The 23,692-nt window shown below is 43.6% G+C and overlaps 1 protein-coding gene across 4 annotated transcripts in view; it reads left to right on the top strand.

Annotated features, from left to right (window-relative positions):
- The window catches only part of LOC129697457 (uncharacterized), a 73,036-nt gene that overhangs the window by 36,845 nt on the left and 12,499 nt on the right, over positions 1 to 23,692 (top strand). For 2 of the 4 annotated variants that reach the window (XR_008723527.1, XM_055636046.1), the window contains exons 14-20: positions 641 to 755; positions 1,308 to 1,433; positions 5,402 to 7,435; positions 10,982 to 11,107; positions 12,639 to 12,767; positions 19,661 to 19,856; positions 20,548 to 20,672. Coding sequence is in view for 3 of the 4 variants with exons in the window: in XM_055636046.1 (XP_055492021.1) it covers positions 641 to 755; positions 1,308 to 1,433; positions 5,402 to 7,435; positions 10,982 to 11,107; positions 12,639 to 12,767; positions 19,661 to 19,856; positions 20,548 to 20,672 (2,851 nt within the window). In the remaining variant the exon portion in view is untranslated. The remainder of the gene's footprint in view (positions 1 to 640; positions 756 to 1,307; positions 1,434 to 5,401; positions 7,436 to 10,981; positions 11,108 to 12,638; positions 12,768 to 19,660; positions 19,857 to 20,547; positions 20,673 to 23,692) is intronic. The other 2 variants (XM_055636048.1, XM_055636047.1) reach the window with 2 other exon arrangements.

The following is a 23,692-nucleotide window of genomic DNA, read 5'->3' as shown; positions in this document are numbered from 1 at the left end:
TTTAACAAAGAGACAACTTAGTTGGCATGGATGAGTTGGAGCTGTTTCCATGTGATATCATTTATCTAAAGATAAAGAGTTAACATTCAAGGGCAATGACCTTTGGCCGAAATAGGAAAAACATTTTTAAAAAGGGGTCATTTTTGTTGCAGAGAAGGTGGGAAAAATGGATAAGGAAAGGGAATATCTGTATTAGCAAAGAAATACAGACTAAGCATGATCACCCAAACTGCTCCATATATACCCATTTAATCAGTGAGGCCAGGAAAATGGGGGTGTTAGGGGTTGATCATGGCTTGACTGTATTGCTTTGCTAGTAGGAGAGTAGAACATGTCCAGCAAGTCAGGCTATACCAATGGGGAGAGAGGAGACACAGCAATTGGCATGGTAACTTCCTGCTTGTAGCCAAGAAAGAGGAAGGACCATATGAGTCGGCCAGTCTGTTGGGTATAATGAATGAAAAATGGGATGAGAGGGGGTGGTGCGAAAATGTAAGATGGATTTGGAAACTTTCAGCATCTTGGATTGCATTTGTAGGGAAGTAGAATAGGTTTGGGTGTAGAATCATATGGTGAAGCCGAAGGATGTTTTGCTTTGATTTTATTCTTTGACTTTTGACTGGAACTTTGACTTTTCAAGCAGAAAGCACACTGAGTTAGCAGAGGCAAAGCCATATGACTGGGATATGGAGGAGGAGGAGAAGCTTCAGAATGAAGTGGAGCTGCTGCTGTTGAGAACGGCCAAAATATTGGAGGTAGGTGTGAAATACTTCTGTGCCTTTTAAGCCTTTGCATTTATTTATAGTGTAGGTGCATGCACTGCAGGAAGGAGGATGCAGCTGAAGGACTGGATAGGACACGTACAAGTGACAAATGTTACAGGGCCATGTTAGCACACAACAAAGCTTTTCACTGTGCCTCCGTACATGTGACCATAAACTAGACCAAACTAAAGTCAATAGTGGCTGGAACTTTATTGCACAATTCATGACGTTTGTTGGAATGGTCAGAAGCTACAAACAGTACTTTTTCAATTATTGGTATTATAGATAGCAGAATTAGGAAAATGGTCAGAGTTGGATGGAAACAATGGTCAATGCATCCTAAACAAGATAGCGACAGTATCTGAAGAAGGCAAGAAAATATTGTGATTGAAACTTTCACCATAAACAAAATCCTGTAGTGTGTTCCTGTCCTTTAGTTTTTAAGGAAACAGAATCTAAGTTGCATTGTTGGGTATTTTTGGTATTTCAGTAGAAAATTATAGGTTTTGCAGTAATTAAAATGATCTTGTTGTTTGGAGCCAGGAGGAGGAATCTGTGCTCAGACAGGAAGATGAGCTGGAACATCTCTTGCAGCTGGCTGATGGGGAAAGCAGTGATGAGAACCACTCCTCACCTGACAAGTACAAGGGGACCACCAGCAGTGGAAAGGTAAAGCTCTCAAATGTAATTCTGAGCTTGTGTAAAACACGTTGGCCAAATGCTTAAGTTATTCACTTTTTAAGTGGTTTAAGATACAAACATTTGCATATTAGACTCAAAAAGCTGGAGTAACAGGTCGGACAGCATGTTATGCGCTCCCTCTGCTGGTGTTAATTATGTACTAAGCTGTTTCTCTGATTTCCATTAGTACCTCCTGCTGCCTGGCTGCTCCTGTACCTGATTGGAGGCTCCTGGCCCAAGCTGCATCACGTGAGCCTGATGACAGAGCCTCAGCTTAAAAACACCATGTGCACTGGCAGTCCCCCCTCTCTGTCTCTCTTGTCCCCCTCAGACTGGTGGCAGCAGTCTCGTGTTGGTTTAGTTTGTTAGTCCACCTCTCTGAAGCCAGTACACCAGCTTAAAGGCATGAATTTAAGCAAGATCTTGGAATAACCATATAACAATTACAGCACGGAAACAGGCCATCTCGGCCCTACAAATCCGTGCCGAACAACTTTTTTTCCCACTAGTCCCACCTGCCTGCACTCATACCATAACCCTCCATTCCCTTCTCATCCATATGTCTATCCAATTTATTTTTAAATGATACCAACGAACCTGCCTCCACCACTTCCACTGGAAGCTCATTCCACACCGCTACCACTCTCTGAGTAAAGAAGTTCCCCCTCATGTTACCCCTAAACTTCTGTCCCTTAATTCTGAAGTCATGTCCTCTTGTTTGAATCTTCCCTATTCTCAAAGGGAAAAGCTGGTCCACATCAACTCTGTCTATCCCTCTCATCATTTTAAAGACCTCTATCAAGTCCCCCCTTAACCTTCTGTGCTCCAGAGAATAAAGACCTAACTTATTCAACCTTTCTCTCTAACTTAGTTGTTGAAACCCAGGCAACATTCTAGTAAATCTCCTCTGTACTCTCTATTTTGTTGACATCCTTCCTATAATTGGGCGACCAAAATTGTACACCATACTCCAGAATTGGTCTCACCAATGCCTTGTACAATTTTAACATTACATCCCAGCTTCTATACTCAATGCTCTGATTTATAAAGGTTAGCATACCAAAAGCTTTCTTTACCACCGTATCTATATGAGATTCCACCTTCAAGGAACTATGCACGGTTACTCCCAGATCCCTCTGTTCAACTGTATTATTCAATTCCCTACAATTTACCATGTACGTCCTATTTTGATTTGTCCTGCCAAGGTGTAGCACCTCACATTTATCAGCATTAAACTCCATCTGCCATCTTTCAGCCCATTCTTCCAAATGGCCTAAATCACTCTAGACTTTGGAAATCCTCTTCATTATCCACAACACCCCCTATCTAGGTATCATCTGCATACTTACTAATCCAATTTACCACACCTTCATCCAGATCATTGATGTACATGACAAACAACAAAGGACCCAACACAGATCCCTGAGGCACCCCACTAGTCACCTGCCTCCAACCCGACAAACAACAATCCACCATTACCCTCTGGCTTCTGCCACTGTTGAATCCATCTTGCTACTCCTGCATTTATACCCAACAGTTGAACCTTCTTAACCAACCTTCCATGAGGAACCTAGTCAAAGGCCTTACTAAAGTCCATATAGACAACATCCACTGCTTTACCCTCGTCAATTTTCTTAGTAACCTCTTCAAAAAATTCAAGAAGATTAGGCAAACATGACCTTCCAGGCACAAATCCATGCTGACTGTTCCTAATCTGACCCTGTTTATCCAGATGCTTATATATATTATCTCTAAGTATCTTTTCCATTAATTTGCCCACTACTGAAGTCAAACTAACAGGTCTATAATTGCTAGGTTTACTCTTAGAACCCTTTGTAAACAATGGAACAACATGCGCAGTACGCCAATCCTCGGGGACTATTCCCGTTTCTAATGACATTTGAAATATTTCTGTCATAGCCCCGGCTATTTCTACACTAACTTCCCTCAATGTCCTAGGGAATATCCTGTCAGGATCTGGAGACTTATCCACTTTTATATTTTTCAAAAGTGTCAGTACTTCTTTTACTTTGAAACTCATAGTATCCATAGCTACTCTACTAGTTTCCCTTACCTCACATAATTCAATATCCTTCTCCTTGGTGAATACCGAAGAAAATAAATTGTTCAATATCTCCCCCATCTCTTTTGGCTCTGCAGATAGCTGTCCACTCTGTCTCTCCAACAGAGTGGACAGTTGACAGTTTTCTGTGCCAGTTGATAGCAGCATTTCAAAGCAGTAGGAAGTCAAACCTGATAAAAATGGAGGATGGGGACAGTAAAGTACCTGTGACAATCTTGCGTGATACTGCTGCCTCTCAGTCCTTCATTTTGGAAGATGTGCTACCATTTTCAGCTGAATCATCTGTTGGTTCTAGTGTCCCAGTTGTAGGGTTTGGTATGGAGGGCATGGGAGTGCCATTGCATACTGCTAACCTTGAGTCTGAGCTTGTTTCGGGTCGAGTGGCCGTATCCCCACAGCTATGTTTTCCCATAAAGGGAGTGTCGTTGATTCTGGGTAACGATTTGGCTTTGGGGGATAATTTTTTATCACTCCTGAAGTGACGCCTGTTCCTGTTCCTGTTGCAGTGTCCAGATAAACTTGCTGAGCAGCATCCAAAAGTTTTTGCATCATGTGCTGTCACTCGCGCTATGGCTAGAAACCAAGCTACGTTTGATGATGAAGTTGACTTGAGTGAGTGTTTCCTTGTGGAGCAGGATGGTGGATCCTGTGTTGCGCAGAGTGTGTCTGCATCACAAGTTGGTGAAATGTCTGAGACTAAACCGGTGTCGTTGTCACATGACCAGTTGGTTGCTGAGCAGAAATGTGATGCCGATTTGTCTGCTTTGATTGACAGCGCAGTGTCAGAGGTGGAAGTGGATTCCTTGTCAAAGGGATATTTTCTGAGGAATAACTTGCTAATGCGTAAGTGGTCTCCTTTGAATGCTTCTGGTCAGGATGACTGGAGCGTTGTTAAACAGATTGTAGTGCCACATAGGTATCGGAATGAAATACTTACTTTGGCTCATGATAATCCTCTTGCTGGCCATTTAGGAGTTAATAAAACATACGACCGTATATTACGACATTTCTTTTGGCCTTGGTTGAAGAGGGATGTAGTGCTGCATTGCAAGTGGTGTCATGCATGCCATGTAGCAGGTAAACCAAATCAGACTATCGTTCCTGCACCCTTGTATCCGATACCTGTGTGAACATATGTGCTAAATGGAGGCAAATGGGACTAACTTTGTTGGGACATGGATGAGTTGGGCTGAAGGGCCTGTTACTGCGCTGTATCAGTTGAGCAAAGCATAAGCCATTGGCAGGAAAAATGTCTCCCTTGACAAGGTCCCTACAAGGACTACATTTGTGGCTTCAGAGGAATTCTCTTGCCAATGTATCCATATTGGATTACCAGGCATTCATGCAGTACCTTTGATTCAGACTATTCCTGGTGAATCACGTCCAGTTAGGTTAACTATGACGAATGGGCTACGATTAACCCACACGTAAAGGGATGTCAGTTTGTAAGTTTACAGAATCATCCAACAGACATAGATGGGGTAGACAATCAGAATCTTTTTTCCTAAGGTGGATATGTTAAAGACTAGAGGGCAGAGCTTTAAGGTGAGGGGCAAAATTTAAAGGAGATATGTGGGGCTAGTTTTTACATAGTGCCTGGATTGCAGTTGGGGTGGTGGTGGAGGCAGATTCGATAGTGACATTTAAGGGGCTTTGGGATAGGCACATGGAAGTGCAAGGAATAGAAGGATATGGTCTATGTACGTTGGACCAAAGGGCCTGTTTCCATGATGTATGACTCTGTAGGTAGGGAAGAGTAGTCTTTTGTGTTTGGCACAGACATTGTGGGCCGAATGGGCCTTTTCCTGAGCTGTAGTATTCTACGTTCACATATTTCTGCGTGTCTCATTTACTGAAGAAGCTGTTGTTACAGGTGATGTCTCTGAGCGAGCTCTCAGAAGCTGGAGTGATTGGACTGGAAGACGACCTGTGGACTGCAGCAGAACAGCCCGAGTTTCATTGCCGTTGCCTGTGCCCACGTGCGAACTGTGACGTAGAGCACAGGCAAGAAGAAAGAGCCTTGATGCATTCTAGCTCTTGCCCTGCAAACCCCAATGCCGCTCCATCAGCCCGAGCTCCACGCCCGGCGCTTCAAGGTACTTCCAGGCTACTTCAAGAGTTGGAGGAACTGAACCAAATTGAGGACAGAATTCTGGAAGAGAACTTGAAAATACAGGAGCTGTGTCGCTCTGAGGAAGAGCAGAGGGTTCAGATTCCAATATCGCCCGTGTCAAATGCAGGCCGATCAAGCACCAACAAAGAGCGTGCACGGTTCTTGGTGGAGCTGGAGAGGGAAAGGAAAGAGGTTGAGAAGATGGAGCAAAGTCTAGCAAGGGAAGAGAAAATGAAATCCAAACATTTGAAGAAACAGCCACAAATTTCTTCAAGGACGAAGTGTGATAACCCGAAGAGACATGCAACGAGATCGTCAGCATGTGAGGAGACTACTCATTTAAAACCCAATCCAGTGATTGAAGGTAAAAGCTCTTTTCAGTCGGCAGGAAGGAATTTAAAGTCTATTGATAAAGGCAAGCTAAATGATACCAACCCAAAATCGAATCAGGTCCTTGCTTACCACAAGCGATCTCTGGTCAAACTCAATATTGTTCACAGCACAAAAAAAGCAAGCCGGACTGTTCAATCCAAAAATAGTTGCATTCAGGACCAAGGTCTGACTATGAATAATATTGTTGAAAATAATTCATCATGTACAGTCGATGAGCAAATAGTTATTCCCTCATTGCGCAGTGAAACCTGTACACGATCAGATAAAATGGAACATCGGCTTAATAGTGGAGTCTCAGCAGATGCACGTGCGGAGAATTGTCAGGAGCTTGATGGCCGCGAATGGTTTGCATTGACAGATGAGTGCAAGGGACTGGCCAGTGTTGATGCTGAGACAGTCTGTTTTCATCCAGTAGAGGGCGGTGTTGAGAATAACAGTGCACCACTACTTGGAGTCGACAAAAAGGGAACTCTTGCACAGTCCACTCAATTGAATGAAATCATTAAAAGTAATGTAAACTGTACAGCAGAGCGCAAAAACCGAAGAGACTCCACTCTGAAAAGCAAAGAGGAGCCCAAACCAGCACTACGGACTAGTGTTCCTGTCAAAGTAGAAAAGCTTCCAGCTCGTGCAACTCCTCAGAAGTGCCCTGGAGATGCCATTGTGGCAAAACGCGGTAACAAGGACCAACAAAGAGTCCCAGTACCCAAACCCAGAAAAAACATTAAACAGTGCCAAACCAAAAGCCACCCAGAAGGGTCCAGTCCTTTCGGGAAACGTGCTGAGGTTTCTGCATTTGTGGAAACCCGCTCTGCTTCAAAGGAGCCCAAACAGCAAGTGCCTCTGATCGCTGGTGCTCGATACAAATCTAATGCCAGTCTCCAAATCAGGACCAAAAATAAATTGCAAGGCACCAAAAAGGGTACAAATCCTACCAACCCCTCCGACAGCTCGGTAAACGTAGAGATCGAGTTAGCAGATTGCAAGGAAGATAATTCCGTGGCTGGAGCAAGTTCTTTACTTGATTCGTCTGAGAACAGCAAAGCTTGTTCTGGGGGAACAGACTCCAAATTGGTGCTAAATGGAGATGTGTGTGATGAAGGTAAATGTGATGAACAACATATTATTTTATGTAATGAAGTAAATCGGGAAGCCAGTGCAGTTTGCAGTAGCAGCTTAGAAACAGGAGAGAGTTGCACACCTGAAATACTGCATTGGAATGAATTCAACAATACTGACACTCAGAAAGGTTCTGTACGTGTGGCCGAAGATGATTCAAGCCATTTGCACGATTTTCCACATCAAGACATGCATCGTATATTTGAAGATTGCCATGCGAGAGTGTCTGTGACATTGAATCCAGCTGTGGATGCACACACCTTTCAAGCATCTGTGATCAAGGTAACAAAATATATTTCATTTGAAAAGGTTGTGATTTGACTTTTGTGGATTTGGAAGGTGGAAAGACTTTCAGAATCTGGAATAAAACACTAGTGCTGGAGTAACTCAGCGGTCAGGCAGCATCTCTGGAGAAGAGGAATAGGTGACGTTTCCAGCATCGAGACCCTTCTTCTTACTGACAATGTTTTGAGTTGGGACTCTTCTTCAGACTGAAAGGTTGGTGTTGAGGCCAGGATTTATTACCCATCCCACAGTTAAGAATCTAACATGTTAGTGTGGATCTGGACTCCCACATAGACTAGACTGGATAGGAAATGTTGATTTCCTCTCAATAGTGAATGAAATGTTTTGAATGACAACATTGTAGTCTCAAGAACTACTTCACTGGTACTGCCTTTTGAATCAGACATGACGGTGATGTTTAAGAGGCATTTCAAAAGGCACATCAGCAGATAGGGAATGGAGGCATATGGATCATGTGCAGGTCGATGGGGTTAGTTTAATTAGGTATCATGGCTGCCACACACATTGTGGGCTGAAGGGCCTGATCCTGTACTGTACTGTCTGTGTAACCAATCACTAGTACCTTCATGGCCACGACCCTACTAAAACAAGCTGATGTGTGTGCGAGTATTAGATGGAGGAGAGAAGATGCAATTAGTTTAGGTCATTTTGAAAAGTAGTTTCCTTGTAATATACGTATCCATTTGTGTCTGAAAAGTTCCCTCAAGCTCAAAGAGGAGATATTAGCTAAAACCCTGTAAATTAATACACCCTGATTAAACTGGGTTTATACCCAAGAGACACTCGTTCAATAATTTGAGACGCCTGTTTAATATAATGTACTCATACAGAACGATAAAGGAAGACTTATCAATCATTTCATTAGACGCAGAAAAAACATTTGACCAAGTAGAATGGAAATATCTTTATACAGTATTGCAAACATTTCTAGGAATGTTTTTTTTTTCATGGATAAAGCTGTTATATAACAAGCCGACTGCCAGAATACTGACTAATCAAACACTCTAACCTAAATTTTAATTATCCAGGGGCAATAGACAAGGGTGGGCATTATCACCTCTGTTATTTGCCCTTGTGATCGAACCCTTAGCTGAAAGTATAAGAGTACATCTGAACATTCATGGTTATAATACTAAATATTCTAATAATAAGATATCGCTGTATGCAGACGATGTACTATTATATATTACCAACTCCCAATTTAGTATTGCAAACATACTAAATCTTAGGGAAGAATTTGGTTCCTTTTCAGGATATAGAATAAACTGGAACAAAAGTGAAATTATGTTGATAAAACCTCAAGACCTGACACACCTAAAAATTTCCCTTTAGAATTGCTACGGAAAAATTTAAATATCTTGGAGTTTACGTGACTAGAAAATACCCTTCTTTATTTCAAGCAAATTTTCCATCATTAATCACCAAATTAAATGCCCTTATGTGAAGATGTGGATCACACTTAAACTTTGGAAAACACTTCGGATCTCCCTTATAGGTAGAATAAATGCCATAAAGATAATCTTCCTTCCACAAATCCTGTACCTATTTCAATCAATGCCGATTTTTCTCCCTAAAAACCTTTTTTTTTAAACTCAATTCTGCGATTACAAACTTTATTTGGGATTACAAAACTCACAGAATTCATAAACCTAATGTAAACCTTTATGTAAACGTAAAGAAATAGGCGGACTGGTTTTCCCTAATTTTTTTTATTATTACTGGGCAATGAACATTAAAAATTTAATTTATTGGATGGACAATACATGCCAACAAGTAAACTGGCTAATAATGGAGAGGGAAGATTGTTTGCCTTTTAATATAGGCGCGATTCTTCTCTCTCCAATAAATCTGAAGAAATCAGCATATGAGAAAAATCAGACAATCCATAGCACCTTACGAATCTGGAAACAGTTGAAATTAACCCTTAAACTGAGAAATTGATCTCTCCTCTTACTAATCGCCAATAATCCCTTGTTTAAACCGTCTACTTTAGACATGGCATTTATACAATGGGAAAGCTTAGGAATTAAAAAGCTGGGAGACTTTTATGAGATGGGGACTCATCTCATTTCAAGAATTACAGTCGAAATATAATTTGAAAGGTGGTCAAATAGATATCTTCAAATATGAGACTATGTGAAATCACACACACAAGACTGTGAATATATGGTTCCAGACATACTAGACGAATGCATGAATAGAAAGTCGGATTCAAATAAGTTAATATTGTACCTTTATAATACCCTTTTAAATTTACAAACTCCATCGTCGGAAATAATTAGGCGAGTTTGGGAAGATGAGCTGGGACTAACAATTTTAAAAGATAGTTGGGAGGAAAGCCTTTTATATATACACAACTGTTCTCTTAATGTTAGGCACTCGCTAATACAATTTAAAATACTGCATAGACTTTATTACTCAAAGTCTAAATTGAATAAGATCTTCCCAAATGTCTCCCCTATTTGTGATAAATGCCTCCTCCAAGAAGCAACCATAACCCATTCCTTTGCTTCCTGTACAAAATTACATAACTTCTGGAGGGGAATTTTTGATTTTTTTTCTAAAATACTTAAAATAAAATTGGACCCCGACTTAGAATTGATCACACTAGGTACGTCAGAAGCCTGTTCTGAGCTAACATTATTTCAAAGACGTTTTCTTAACTATGGCCTGATAACGGCGAAAAAACTAATACTTAAATTTTGGAAACAGCCAACAGTCCCTACAGTGAAGATGTGGATTACAAACATGTCCGAGACACATAATTTGGAAAATATTAGGCTTGTCTTGGCATAAAATCCAGATCAATTTTTCAAGACATGGACACCCTTCACTGAGGGGGGGAACGAGGGGCAGGTATATCTCTACTTTCCTTTTATCTCTACTTACTTTTCGGCGACACTACTTTGGTAGCCTACGGGTATTTTCTATCTGCTTTTTCGAGCTATCTTTTCATTTCTCACTTTCTCCCTCGCTTGTTCTCTCTTTCTTCTTTTCTTTCATTTTCAGGTTATAAGGTTAAAAATGAAGCTGTACAATAATTGTATAATTTTAGATGCCGAATGTTTTATCTTTGTACAATTGCTTTTAATAAAAATAATTAAAAAAAATAAAAATTAATTCTTAATAAACAACAAAATGACCTGTTCTTAGTTTAAAAAAATAAAATAACCACTTTTCCTCCCCCCAGTGAATTTCATGGGTCTTTCAACATATTCGTACCTTGCATTTTTGGCCCACTCAAAACATAAAGTTACTGACCCTGAAAGCTAAAATCATCTACGTGGCGCGACTCTCGACCATATTTATTGAACCTGAAATTAGTTGAGTTTAGGTTATTGTCATGTGTATCGAGGTATTTTGTGACCATCTGCAATATAGTTCCCGATGGCCCTCTCCCCCCCCCCGAGTCCCTCATTGTTCTCGACGTCCTGCCACCACAGGTCCCTCTTTGTTCTCTCAGTGGCGCATCCTCACCCGACACGTACAGATTGTTTACAGCTGCTAATTTTCTGCCACCAGCAGGTCTGTGAATATAAAACGCCAATCGTATTGGACACTGGTTCAGGCCTGATGAAAGCTGGGTTTGCCGATCAGGAACTACCAACAACCATATTCCCCACGTTAGTCGGACGACCCAAATACGAGGTAAATGTTGCTGACAGCCGGGTCATGGCGAAACTGCCAATTGAATCGTAAAACAACTATTTGGTGATCAACTTCGGAAAGTGAGAGCCTTTATACCAAAAATCCTATAGCGGAGCAAGATAGACCACTCCTGCTAAATGCAATGGGCTGACGTGTAGTACGCAACGGAGTGGAACGTGGGCCTTTTTTTCATCCATTTCAGTAACCCGACCCCACCCGACTCGCAGTGTAATCAACGTTGCGGGGGAACAGTTTGTGTTAAATTATAATTCTGAAAATGAGGAGAAGATTTTTACCAAAGAACTTTTATTTTTACGAGGATGTTTCCGTAACCGGCTTCCGTCTCCGCACTTGTATCTTTGCTCCGCTATGGGATCTTTGGTTGCGGAGACGGAAGCTGGTTACGGAAATGGGGCTGAAAATTACCCATGAATCTGCCCATGACCGTACTACGTCTTTTTCGTTAACTGATCCATCTTGCTTGCTATAGGATCTTTGCTTTATAAAAGGACCAGACTTCACGACAAATGCCACCAATTTTTTGGAAGCTCATTTTTATGTTGAAGGTTGTATAATATAATGGGGTAGCACAAAGCCACGGCTGGTAGAGTTGCTGCCTCACAGCGCCAGAGACCCAGGTTTGAACCTGACCTCGGGTATTGTTTGTGTGGAGTTTGCACGTTCTCCCTGTGACCGCGTGGGTTTCCTCCAGGTGCTCTGTTTCCTCTTGCATCCCAAAGACTGTAGGTTAATTGGCCTCTGTAAATTGCCCTGAGTGTATAGGGAGTGGATAAGAAAGCAGATAACATAGAGTGATCAATGGTTGGCATGGTCTTGGTGGGCTGAAGGACCGGTTTCCATGCTGTATTTCAATAGTTCAATCGTGCGTTATGATCATGTGTGCAAAACACAGTGAAATTCTTATCGCCAGATTCTGCACCTTTTCCAAGTCCATTCAACGCATTGGGTCTAATGGAGCGGCACCCAATCCCTGGATCGTTCAGTGTACCGACATTCGTCTTCTTGCCCGACCACCTTTATGCCCTGGGACAATTAATTCATCAATTACTGTACTGCAGATCTTTTTTCCAAATAGCTTCCCAGGTGTGAGTAGCTGGCAGGCAAGGCTCCGTGGTGCAACAATTAACAGGCTTAGTTTGGAGAACCAGCATGGAAACAGGCACTTCAGCCCACCGAGACTATGTCGAGCATCATTCACACTAGATGAGTACACCCAATCTACTACAAGTTACCGCTGTGTAGTATCTGAAAATAGCAGCCTAACTGCACTGAGAAAAGGAGCTGGAGGAACTCGGCAGGTCGGGCTGCACCTGCAGAGGAATAGGAGGGGCGTGACCCTTCTTCAGATTAATCGTAGTGGGGGGAGGATGCTGGTAAAGAGTGGTTGGGACAGGACAAAATCTGTCAAGTGATAGGTAGATACAGGTGAAGGGGGTGGAGGGATTGATTGGAAGGCAGGCGGAATGACAAAGTCTGTTAAACTGCGTTAAAAGTGTTTGTTTTCTTCCAGAATGTTTACATTGGGAGGAATCAGCAGGATGTTTACATTGGCCATTCTGCTCAGCACATGCGAGGAGTTCTCTCCCTGCATTACCCATTGGAGCATGGAATTGTAACCAACTGGGACGAAATAGAACAGGTATACCAGACTCACACCCTCTGTTTCTGAGCTCTTATGTCATGGACTATACCATTATACTTTAGTACTTTATTATTACCACATTATTCCAGTTTTTTTCCCCCAGCTGTTATCGGGCAACTGAACCATCCTATCAACAACCTGAGAGCAGTCCTGAGCTATTATCGAACTCATTGGAGACCCTCAGACTATCTTTAATCGGACTTTACTGGACTTTTTCTTGCACGTTAATTCCCTTGATCATGTATCAGTATGGTGTGGATGGCTTGATTGTAATAATGTATAGTCTTTCAGCTGACTGGTTGACACACCGTGAAAGCTTTTCACTGCACCTCCTGACACATGACAATAAACTAAACCATGTACTGAGGTATATGTGAAAAGCTTGGTGTTTGCATGCCATCCAGTAAAATAAACATAGAAAATAGGTGCAGCCGTAGGCCATTTGGCCCATCGAGCCAGCACTGCCATTCAATGTGATCATGGCTGATCAGCCACAATCAGTACCCCGTTCCTGCTGTCTCCCCATATCCCTTGACTCCGCTAGCCCTAAGAGCTTATCCAACACTCTTTTGAATGCATCCAATGAATCGGCCTTCACTGCCTTCAGAGGCATAGAATTGCACAAATTCACAACTCTCCGGGTGAAAACGTTTTTCCTCATCTCATTTCTAAATGGCCTACCCCTTATTCTTAAACTGTGACCTCTGGTTCTGGACTTCCCCCAACATCGGGAACATGTTTCCTGCATCTAGCCTGTCCAATCCCTTAATGATTTTAAAGACTATACCTGAATACAATCAAGCCATCCAAAGTGCACAGATAAAGGATAAAGTGTATAATATTTAGTGCAAAGATATTTCTCCAAAACTTGTCATGCAGATGCCTGATTGTGTATTAAGATAATGATGTTGAATTAAGTTATTTAATAACTGGGATAGATCAGAATAGCAATTAAAATTGAGTTTCCACTACAAAATACTACCCATGCATCTCTGCTGTAAGAGGATGAATGAATGAAGACATTTCATGTGACACAAACGGACGGCGTGGTGGCGCAGCGGTAGAGCTACTCTGTCAGAGAACTGGATTCGATCCTATCTGCGATTGCTTGTCTGTACGGAGTTTTATGTTCTCCCGTGACCTGCATGAGTTTTCTCCGAGACCTTCGGTTTCCACCCACACTCCAAAGAAGTACAGGTTTACAGGATAATTGGCTTGGTATAAATGTAAAACTATGCCTTCTAGTTTTAGACTTCCCCCGCCCAGACTGGCCATTCACCTTATCCCATGATCCTCAGAGCCTCAAAAAGGTCACCTCAGCTCCCTTTGCTTCAAGGAAAGCAGTCTGTCCAGTATCACCTTTAACTCGAGCTCTCCAGTCCAGGCGACATCCTTGTCAAACTTTCCTCCAACTTCTAGCTTGAGAATATCCATCAAATATGTGACCAGAAATGTACCAAGAGAAATGGCTGGTACTTTGGAAAATAATTTGGCTGTGATGATGTATTCACAGTGAAATTGCCACCAAATGCATACATTTAGGAATAAGAGCTGAGGTTGCTATCAGAATATTAACCCTGTGACATTTAGTGGCTTTGGCAATGGGGTAATGCAATGCAAGGAACCTGAGGGGCAGCGTTTTTATGCAGAGGGTGGCGCGTGTATGGAATGAGCTCCAAGAGGAGGTAGTTGAGGCAGGTACCATTACAATGTTTAAAAAAAATCAGGTGCATGGATAGCATTGGTTGAGAGGGATATGGGCTGAATCCAGGCCAAGTGTAATGACAGAGTAGATGGGGCATTTTGGTTGTCATGTTCGGGTTGGGCCGAAGGGCCTGTTACCAAGCTGTATGATACCATGACTCTATACAAAATTGAGGTTTACAATTAATTCCAGGGACTTTTAAATGATAGTTAATCAGTCCCTCTGTACACATTCCAACTCATTTAACTGCACGATTGAAAGATTTTGCGAGTGCTGATAGTTTGAAAGACCTCACTTCTATGTCTTGGACTAAAGAGTTAACATAGCAGAGGATAATCCAAACTTCAGAAATACATTCTGCGTCTTTGTTGAACTCCTATCGTTAGGGGTAGCTGACGAGGTACATTTGGTTAATACTTGATACGTTTTATACTGCTCTAATAACTCCTGAGTTGTACATCTGTGGCTACCCGTGGAAAAGGCATTGCGTTTTTAAGCTGTGCTCCCAGTTCTAAATTTGCAACTGCATGCAAGTTGTTGTTGACCAAGAACAAACCTTAACTGCAGCAGTTCCAGTCAGCCTCTTATCGAATATTATAAGCTAACATTTGGTTGTGTTTTTTCTCGCTTATCATCTGGAATTGAGGCGAGACTCTCCTCCTTTTTATGCTTATAAAGTTATTCATTGATTAGCAAAGTCAGTGTTTATTGTCAGTCAGTAAGACATTTTATTTAAAAAGTCTACATCGTTACTTTTATTAACTAAGCTTTATCATTTTGTTTAATTACTTTATTGGCAATAAAACTAGCTGTGAGCTGAAGCTGGAACGATGAATACTTTTTGTAAAAACTTATCGAGAGTTCTCGGGTCAAGGTTCGTGGAAAATGTCCATAAGTTCTAGGAGCAGAATTAGGTCATTTGGCCCATCAAGTCTATTCTGTCGTTCAATCATGGCTGATCTATCTACCCCTCTCAACCCCATTCTCCCCATGACACCCGTACTAATCAAGAATCTATCCATCTCTGCCTTAAATATCCACTGACATGACTTCCACAGTGGGCTAAGAATTCCACAGATTCACCACCTTCTGACTAAAGAAATTCCTCCTCGTCTCCTTCCTAAAGGGACTTTTTTTTCCTCTGAGGCTATGACCTCTGGTCCTTGACTCTCCCACTAATGGAAACATCCACTCTATCCAGGCTTTTTGGTGAGTTCTATTGTCAGTTACATTAACCCAACAATGAATAGTTAGGGAAAATTCAACAGATTAAAGGTGTTCATAAAAAAAAGAAAAAAAAAGTCATGTGGAAGTAGTCATTTCGTACTTTTTGTTTTGCAAAAGTCTTTATTCCCAAGTGGAAGAAATCAAAACTCTTCATTGACTCTAATAGTTGACTCTACAGCACAGAAATGGGCCCTTTGAAGGGGAGATCTGGTCTGACGAATCTGCTGGAATTCTTTGAAGAAGTAAATAGCAGGACAGGCAAAGGAGAGTCAGTGGCCGTTTTTTAACCTAGATTTTCAGAAAGCCTTTGATAACGTGCCACAGGTGAGGCTAAGGAAGATGAGAGCCCACGGTAACAAAGGGCAAATATTAGCATGGATAGCAAGTTGGCTGGATGGCAGAAGGCAAAGAATGGCAATAAAGGGGGCTTTTCATTTTTAGCTGCTTGTGACTTGTGGAGTTCCGCAGGGGACCGTGCTGGGGCCGCTACTCTTCACGTTGTATATTAACGATTTGTATGAGGGAATTGAAGTCTTTGTGGCCAAGTTTGCAGATACAAAAATGGGTGGAGGGAGGGGTAGTGCTGGGTAAGCAGGGACTCTGCCGAAGGACTTTGACAGGTTGGGAGAGTGGGTAGAGAAGTGGCAGATAGTGTAGCAAAAATGTGTTCATGCATTTTGGTAGTAGGAATAAAGGCGTGGACTATTTTCTAAATGGGTAGTGAATCCAGAAATCAGAGGTGTAAAGGGACTTGGGATTGCAGGTGCAGGATCTGCGAGTCGAATCAGTAGTAAAGAAGGCAAACGCAATGCTAGCAATGTTAGCATCAAGGCTAGAATACAAAAACAGAGATGTAATGCTGAGACTATAAGGCTCTGGTCAGGCCGTAATTGGAGCATCGTGAGCAATTTTGAGCCATTTTTACTATCATAATAACCCGCTCACTATTATAATAATAAAACCACAAACAATCTGCCGGAGGAACTCAATGCTTCGAAGTTGAGAATTCTTCCAGCAGATTGTTTGTTGACACAAGGAACTGCAGGTGCTGGAATCTTGCGTAGAACACAAAGTGCTGGAGTAACTCGGCGGGTCAGGCAGCATCTCTGGAGGACTTGGATAGGCGACGTTTCTGGACGGGATCTTTCTTTAGATTGTTTGTTGCTCCAGATTCCAGCACCGGCCATCTTTTGCATGTCCACAATAGAACAGCATGTCCCTTAAAGGATCTCTCCCTGTTCAGTTAAACTGTTCCATTTGGATCTTCTCTCTCTAAAGCAGCCTCCAGAAACAAAGGAACGGCAATATTATTGGCAGCACAGTTACCTCCACGATTCCCTACAAGGTGCTTTCTAGGTTCATTTGGATCACAATCGTGAGTCTCTAATTATTGTTAGGTCAATGTACAATACAATACGGTTTATTTGTCACATTGCACATAAAGTGCAAGTGAAATGAATATGCCAGCAGCGGTACAATTATAAAGAACACACACAAAAACACAATAAAAATGTTATATAAACATCCACCACAGCATTCATCACTGTGGTGGAAGGCACACAATTTGGCCAGTCCTCCTCCAATTTCCCCTGTGGTCGGGACCTCAACCCTCCGCAGACGTTGCTGCGGGCGTCCAGATGGTAAAAGGACAAGGTACAAGTCCAGGTAAGTCCAGAGTCGGCTCTTCCCCACCGGAGACCGCGGCTTTAAGTTGGTGTAGGCTGCAAGCCAGCGGTCGAAGATTTAAAGTTTAAAGTTCCCGCAGCAGCCAGAAGCACCGCAGACTGCAGGGCCGGCGATCGAAGCTCCCCTCCAGGGGTGATGGTAAGTCGCCATCGCGCCCACGGTAAAACTTGGCCGCGGGCCGGCAGTGATGGCTTCTTCTTCCCCCGGGTCCCCGACGAGGGATCCCGGGCTGTAGATGCCGCGCCAGCTGGAGCTGTGCAGACCGCGGCTTCAGGCTGCCGGCTGCCCCGGGCCAGCGAAACGGAGCGCTCCCCTCCAGCGAGCCCCAGCGAGGGCTCGCACGCTCCACACCAGGAGTCCACGCTGCGCCCGCCGCTGAAGCCACGGGCGCGTCTCCGGGAAAGGCCGCGCCGATCCTTGCTGTTAGGCCACGGAGGAGGCGACCTGGAAAACGTGCCTCTCCATAAAAGTCTCTGAAAAAACTTGTGGTAGAATTCAGCACAACTCATCATTCAACCAAAGTGCCTCTCCATGTTTAGTTAGTTTGTCACGTGTGCCGAGGTACACTGAAAAGCTTTTGTTGTTTGCTAACCAGTCAGCAGAAGGACAATACATTACAATCGATCCATTTACATTGTATAGATACATGATAAGGGAATAACGTTTAGTGCAAGGTAAAGCCAAGGGTCACCAAAGAGATAGATAGTTGTTCAGCACTGCTCTCTGGTTGTGGTAGAATGATTCAGTTGCCTCCTATCCATGCACCCGTGCTAGTGTCTTTTATATGTTGTTGTCATACCTGCCTCAAAACTGTTTCCCCCTCACACCACCCCCCACACAAAACACACAAATAAACATTAAAAACATACTTTAAAACATACTTAAAAAAAAGTGTACTTTGTCAGTATTGCGTGTGTGTGTGTGTTCCTCAAACTTATCCTTATCCAAACGCGCTGCTAACAGAGCTCCGAAGTCAGGTTGCAGCCGCGCGCAACCACAGCTCTCCCCGCTCCGAAGTCGGCCAGCTCTGTGATGGCGAGTTCGCAGGCTCCGCGACTGGAGCCGTAAGGTTGGTTCCGGCTGGAGGCACCGCCGGCTCCACGATGTTAGGCCCAACGACACCGGAGACTCAACAGGGAAAAATCCCAGAATGCTTCCCAAATGTAATTTTCTGCTTATATAGTGCTGTACACCAGCTAATTGGCATGTTTCAAATTTCCTCAAGAGAAACAACCAATCGTCAGCCAAGCACAGGGAGGGTTCTCTACTCTGTTAAATAATGTCAACATTGATATGTTCAACCACACCTTCATTTATCAGCTCAATCGGCACGGTGGCGCAGCAATAGAGTTGCTGCCTCACAGTGCCAGAAACCCGGGTTCCATCCTGACCTCGGGTGCTGCCTGTGCAGTTTGCACGTTCTCCCTGTGACCGCATGGGGTTGCTACAGTTTCCTCCCACGCTCCAAAAACGTGCTAGTTTGTAGATTAATTGGCCTCTGTAAAAATTGCCCTTAGTGTGCAGGGAGTGGACGAGAAATTGGGATAACGTAGAACTAGTGTGAACGGGTGATCGATGGTCAGCGTTGACTCTTTGAGCCGAAGGGCCTGTTGCTATGCTGTATCTCTAAACTAAACTAACGACCACACAGAACACAGTGCTTTCATTAGTGCAGCAGTCGCTCACTACTGCATAAGGTGAGCAGCCTACAAAGAGTTTCCAAAATTACAGTGGTTCTTAAACTCCCAATTTTAATTCATAGGTGAGTGTTCAGTTCAGTTTAGTTTATTGGCATGTGTACTGAGGTGCTGTAAAAAGCTTTTGTTGTGTGCTAACCAGTCAGTGGAAAAATAATACATGATTACAATCGAGCCATTTACAATGTATAGATACATGATAAGGGAATAACGTTTAGTGCAAGGTAAAGCCAGCAAAGTCTGACCAAAGATAGTCCGAGGGTCACCATTGAGGTAAATATTAGCTCAGGATTGCTCTCTAGTTGTTGGTAGGATGATTCAGTTGCCAGATAACAGCTGGGAAGAAACTGTCCCTGAATCTGGAGGTGTGTGTTTGTTTTCACACTTTTATACCTTTTGCCCGGTGGGAGAGGGGAGAAGAGGGCCAGGGTGCGACTCATCCTTGATTATGCTGCTGGCCTTGCCGAGGCAGCGTGAGGTGTAAATGGTGTTTAAAGGGGGTCGTCTTGTCGGCTTATTTAAAGAATATTAATTAATTTAAACGAAGGATTCAAAATAGCGTGTGTTTGTTTCAGATCTGGCATCACACGTTTTATCAGCAACTGCATGTTGACCCAAAAGAACACCCAATCCTCATGACCGAGGCAGCCCTGAACCCGCACAGGAACCGGGAACGAATGGTTGAAATCATGTTTGAAGCCTTTAACGTGCCTTTTTCCTATGTTGCAATGCAAGCCGTTTTAGCACTTTATTCCAGCGGACGAACTACAGGTATTCCAGAGTGCTTTCTCTCATTGTGCATTTTGGAGATAGGATGTCTTACTCCTTTTCTTGTCGCCAGTCAAGAGTATTTTATTGTCATATGTTCCGTAACAATGAAATTCTTACTTGCAGCAGCCCAACAGAATATGTAAACGTGTAGAAAGAAACAGCTGGTTCTTTTTTTTACCGAAGATGGACACAAAGTGCTAGAGTAACTCAGCGGGTCAGGCAGCATCTCAGGAGAAAAAGGATGGGTGATGTTTTAGGTAGGGACATTTCTTCAGACCCTGGAGTCTGAAGATATGTAAACGCAGTACATAGAGGTTTAGGGGCCAAACACTACTTAGATGGGGCTTCTTGATCGGAATGGACGAGTTGGGACAAAGGTCCTGTTTCCATGCAGTGTAATGGTGTAATAAAGTGTAATAGCGTAAATACACCGAGTCCCAGTGTAATAACGAGTAAATAAACCGTTGCAGAGAAATAGCCAATGTTATAAAGTAACTGCTTGAAGGAAGTGCAGATGCTGGTTTATACCAAAGATAGACGCAAAATGTTGGAGGAACTCAGCGGGACAGGCAGCATGTGGAGAAAAAGGATGGGTGACGTTTTGGGTCGGTACCCTTCATCAGACTCAATTACTCCAATTTTCAAAAGTATTGCTGCAAGATTGAGACATTCTCTGCTTCATAAATGACAGGTATAATCCTGGACTCTGGAGATGGGGTGACACACACTGTGCCGGTGTATGATGGTTACAGCCTCCCCCACGCCATCCAACGCTTAAATCTGGCTGGACGTGATCTCACGGAGCATCTGAAAAAGGTAGGTAAGAACTATACGTGATAATGAACAGATTGGGTATGAGCACAGTCATCCGACGGGCGGGGGAATTTTATGTAGACTTATGAAGGTTTATCACCCAAGTGCAACAAGCAAGAACTAAGCAAAATAGGTGCAGCCAGTAGCCATGATTTGACTGAACAGCAGAACAGGCGTGAGAGTGGAATGGACAAAGCCCTTTCCTCAGTTTCAGTTTCGTTTACTGTCACGTGTACCGAGGTACAGTGAAAAGCTTCTGTTGCGTGCGAACCAGAAAGACAATACATGATTACAATCGACCCATTTAAAGTGTATAGATGCATAATGTTTAATGCAAGATAAAGCCAGCAAAGTCCGATCAAGGATAGTCCGAGGGTCATCAATGAGGTTGATAGTAGTTCAGGACTGCTCTCTGGTTGTGGTAGGATGACTCAGTTGCCTTATAACAGCTGAGAAGAAACTGTCCCTGAATCTGGAGGTGTGCGTTTTCACACTTCTATACCTTTTGCCCAATGGGAGAGGGGAGAAGAGAGAGTGGCCAGGGTGTGACTCGTCCTTGATTATGCTGCTGGCCTTGCAGAGGCAGCGTGAGGTATAAATGGAGTCAATGGAAGGGAGGCTGGTTTGTGTGATGGTCTGGGCTGAGTCCACAATTTGCTGCAATTTCTTGAGATCTTGGATGGAGCCGTTCCCAAACTAAGCTGTGATGCATCCTGATAAAGGATTCCTTTGTTCCTTCCTAAGATTCATATTAAGAATGTTGCAATTTAAAAAAAAATTAATTGAGTTTAAATTTCCACACAGCAGTCGACTACTTTCATGCATAGTAAGAACAAAATACAGGCACTCCCCGACTTGCATGGATAGGCAAGTTATGTAAACATGCACCTATGTAAACAATTGAATGAATGAATGAATGAATGCTTTATTGTCACATATGACAAGTCACAGTGAAATTTTTTGCTTGCATACCCAAGGTATGCAAATAGTCACCACATACGGCATTTACAAAGAACCCCCGCGGCAGGTGCCACTTTGTTCCCTCACCTCATGATGGTCTCCTCATGCCGGGTCCTCCTTTGTTCTTTCCCCCGGCAGCGGCGTCCTCGCTTCCACATGTCTGTCCTCGTCCGTCGCTCGTCGGTTAATTCTACTCCTATCATCGACCGCCCCACTGATCCCTCCACTAACGCTGCCGGGGGTCCTCTCCTGGCGTCTCCATGGCTCTGACCCAGGGGCTGATGGCCGTGGGCTCCGGCTTCACAATTCACTATAGGCGGTCTCGTTTCCTGAATGACCTGTGTTGGGATGGTGAGGGCTTCCCATCCACTTCATGGATATAAAAGCGTCGCCTGGGCCCGCTTTTCTTCCAGAGACTCTGGGAAGGCGAGGGAGGCAGTGGGAGAACAACTCCCGGCCGAGGCTCCGACATCATCCACAAGGTGAGCCAGAGAGCCCTTCTTCACCAGCTGCAGCACCATCCGGTAGACGCGGCTGTTACGGCTCACGTTGTAGCCCCTGGCCACTCTGCTGCATTTCCCCCACCCCCCCACTCACTGCCATCTCCTTCTCCCTTGGAGTCATTAAAGCAAATGGAGAAGGCAATTGTGGTGGAGGGGGCAGTGGGGAAGATGACACAACGACGGCTGGCAGGAAGAAGCGGCAGCTGGTGAGAGGGGAGCGAGCCCCATGGTGACCAAGCACGTCCTTCCAGTGGTGGCGTACTGGACAAAGGGCCAAGCTAGGGGCGACAATGCTATCCACAACTGTGACAAATGGAAGATGTGGCAGCTGGTGAAGAAAGGCTCGCTGGTGTAGACCAGCACCATCACCACCTAGTTTCAAGGTGAAACCACACAAAGCACTGGAGTAACTGCAGATTGAATCAATCTGAAGAAGGGTCATGACCTGTAACGTCATCACAGAATTTTCCCCAGAGATACTGTCTGACCCACGGACTTCATCCAGCACTTTGTGATGTTTTGTCTATTAACCAGCATCTGCGGTTCTTTGGTTTTAGCTAGTTTTAAGATGAATCTGATTTGCGTAAGGGTTTGCGGAACGTAGCGCTTGCATAAGTCGGGGAGTGCCTGTGTGCTGGAAAAATTCAGCAGCTTAGGCTAATTCTGTCAAATGGTCTTTGATCTGAAACATAACTCTGTTTCCTTCTCCTCGGCTGCTGCCTGATCTGCTGAGTATTTCCTGACCTTTTCTTATTTAACTTTGTCGGTGCCCTATTCGTGGCAACTCTTTGCAAAATTTGTGGGTTTGTATGCAAAAGAAAGAATTTCACTGACATGTTTCACATGTGATAAATTATCATTCGTTCCGAAATTAAATCACAGGCAATCAATTGTTACATTTTGAAGGCATTGTTATTATGCGGTTGTTTTGTAAAGTTGTGAATGGGAAAATGTTTGGCGCTATGTGGGGTGGCACAGCAGTAGAGTTGCTGTCTTACAGCGCCAGAGACCCAGGTTCGACCCTGACTACGGATGCAGTCCGTTCGGAGTTTGTACGTTCTCCCTGTGGCCGCGTGGATTTGTTCCGGTTTCCCCTCACACACCAAAAAGAGTTGGTCGGTTAATTGGCTTCTGTAAGTTGTAAAAATTGTCCCTCGTGTGTAGGATAGTGCCAGGATTCGGGGTGATCGCTGGTCTGCGCGGACTCGGTGGATGAAAAGGCTTGTTTTGGCACGGTATCTCTAAAATCTACCCTGGAGATGAAGAAAATCATGAGAGGAATAGATTGGGTGGATGCACAGAGTTTCTTGCCCAGAGTAGGTGAATCGAGGATCAGAAGACATAGGTTCAAGGTGAAGGGGAAAAGATTTAATAGGAATCTGAGGGGTAACCTTTTCACACCCAGGGTGGTGGGTGTATGGAACGAGCTGTTAGGGGAGGTAGTTGAGGCAGGGTCTATCCCAACATTTAACAAACAGTTAGACAGGTACCTGGATAGGACAGGTTTGAAGGTGATATGGACCAAACAGAGGCAGGTGGGACTACTGTAGCTGGGACGTT

Source organism: Leucoraja erinacea, chromosome 5, assembly GCF_028641065.1.
Source record: "Leucoraja erinacea ecotype New England chromosome 5, Leri_hhj_1, whole genome shotgun sequence".
NCBI classification, from domain to species: domain Eukaryota; kingdom Metazoa; phylum Chordata; class Chondrichthyes; order Rajiformes; family Rajidae; genus Leucoraja; species Leucoraja erinaceus.
The sequence above is the reverse complement of the archived record's forward strand: the minus strand, read 5'-3'. Positions and strand labels throughout refer to the sequence as shown.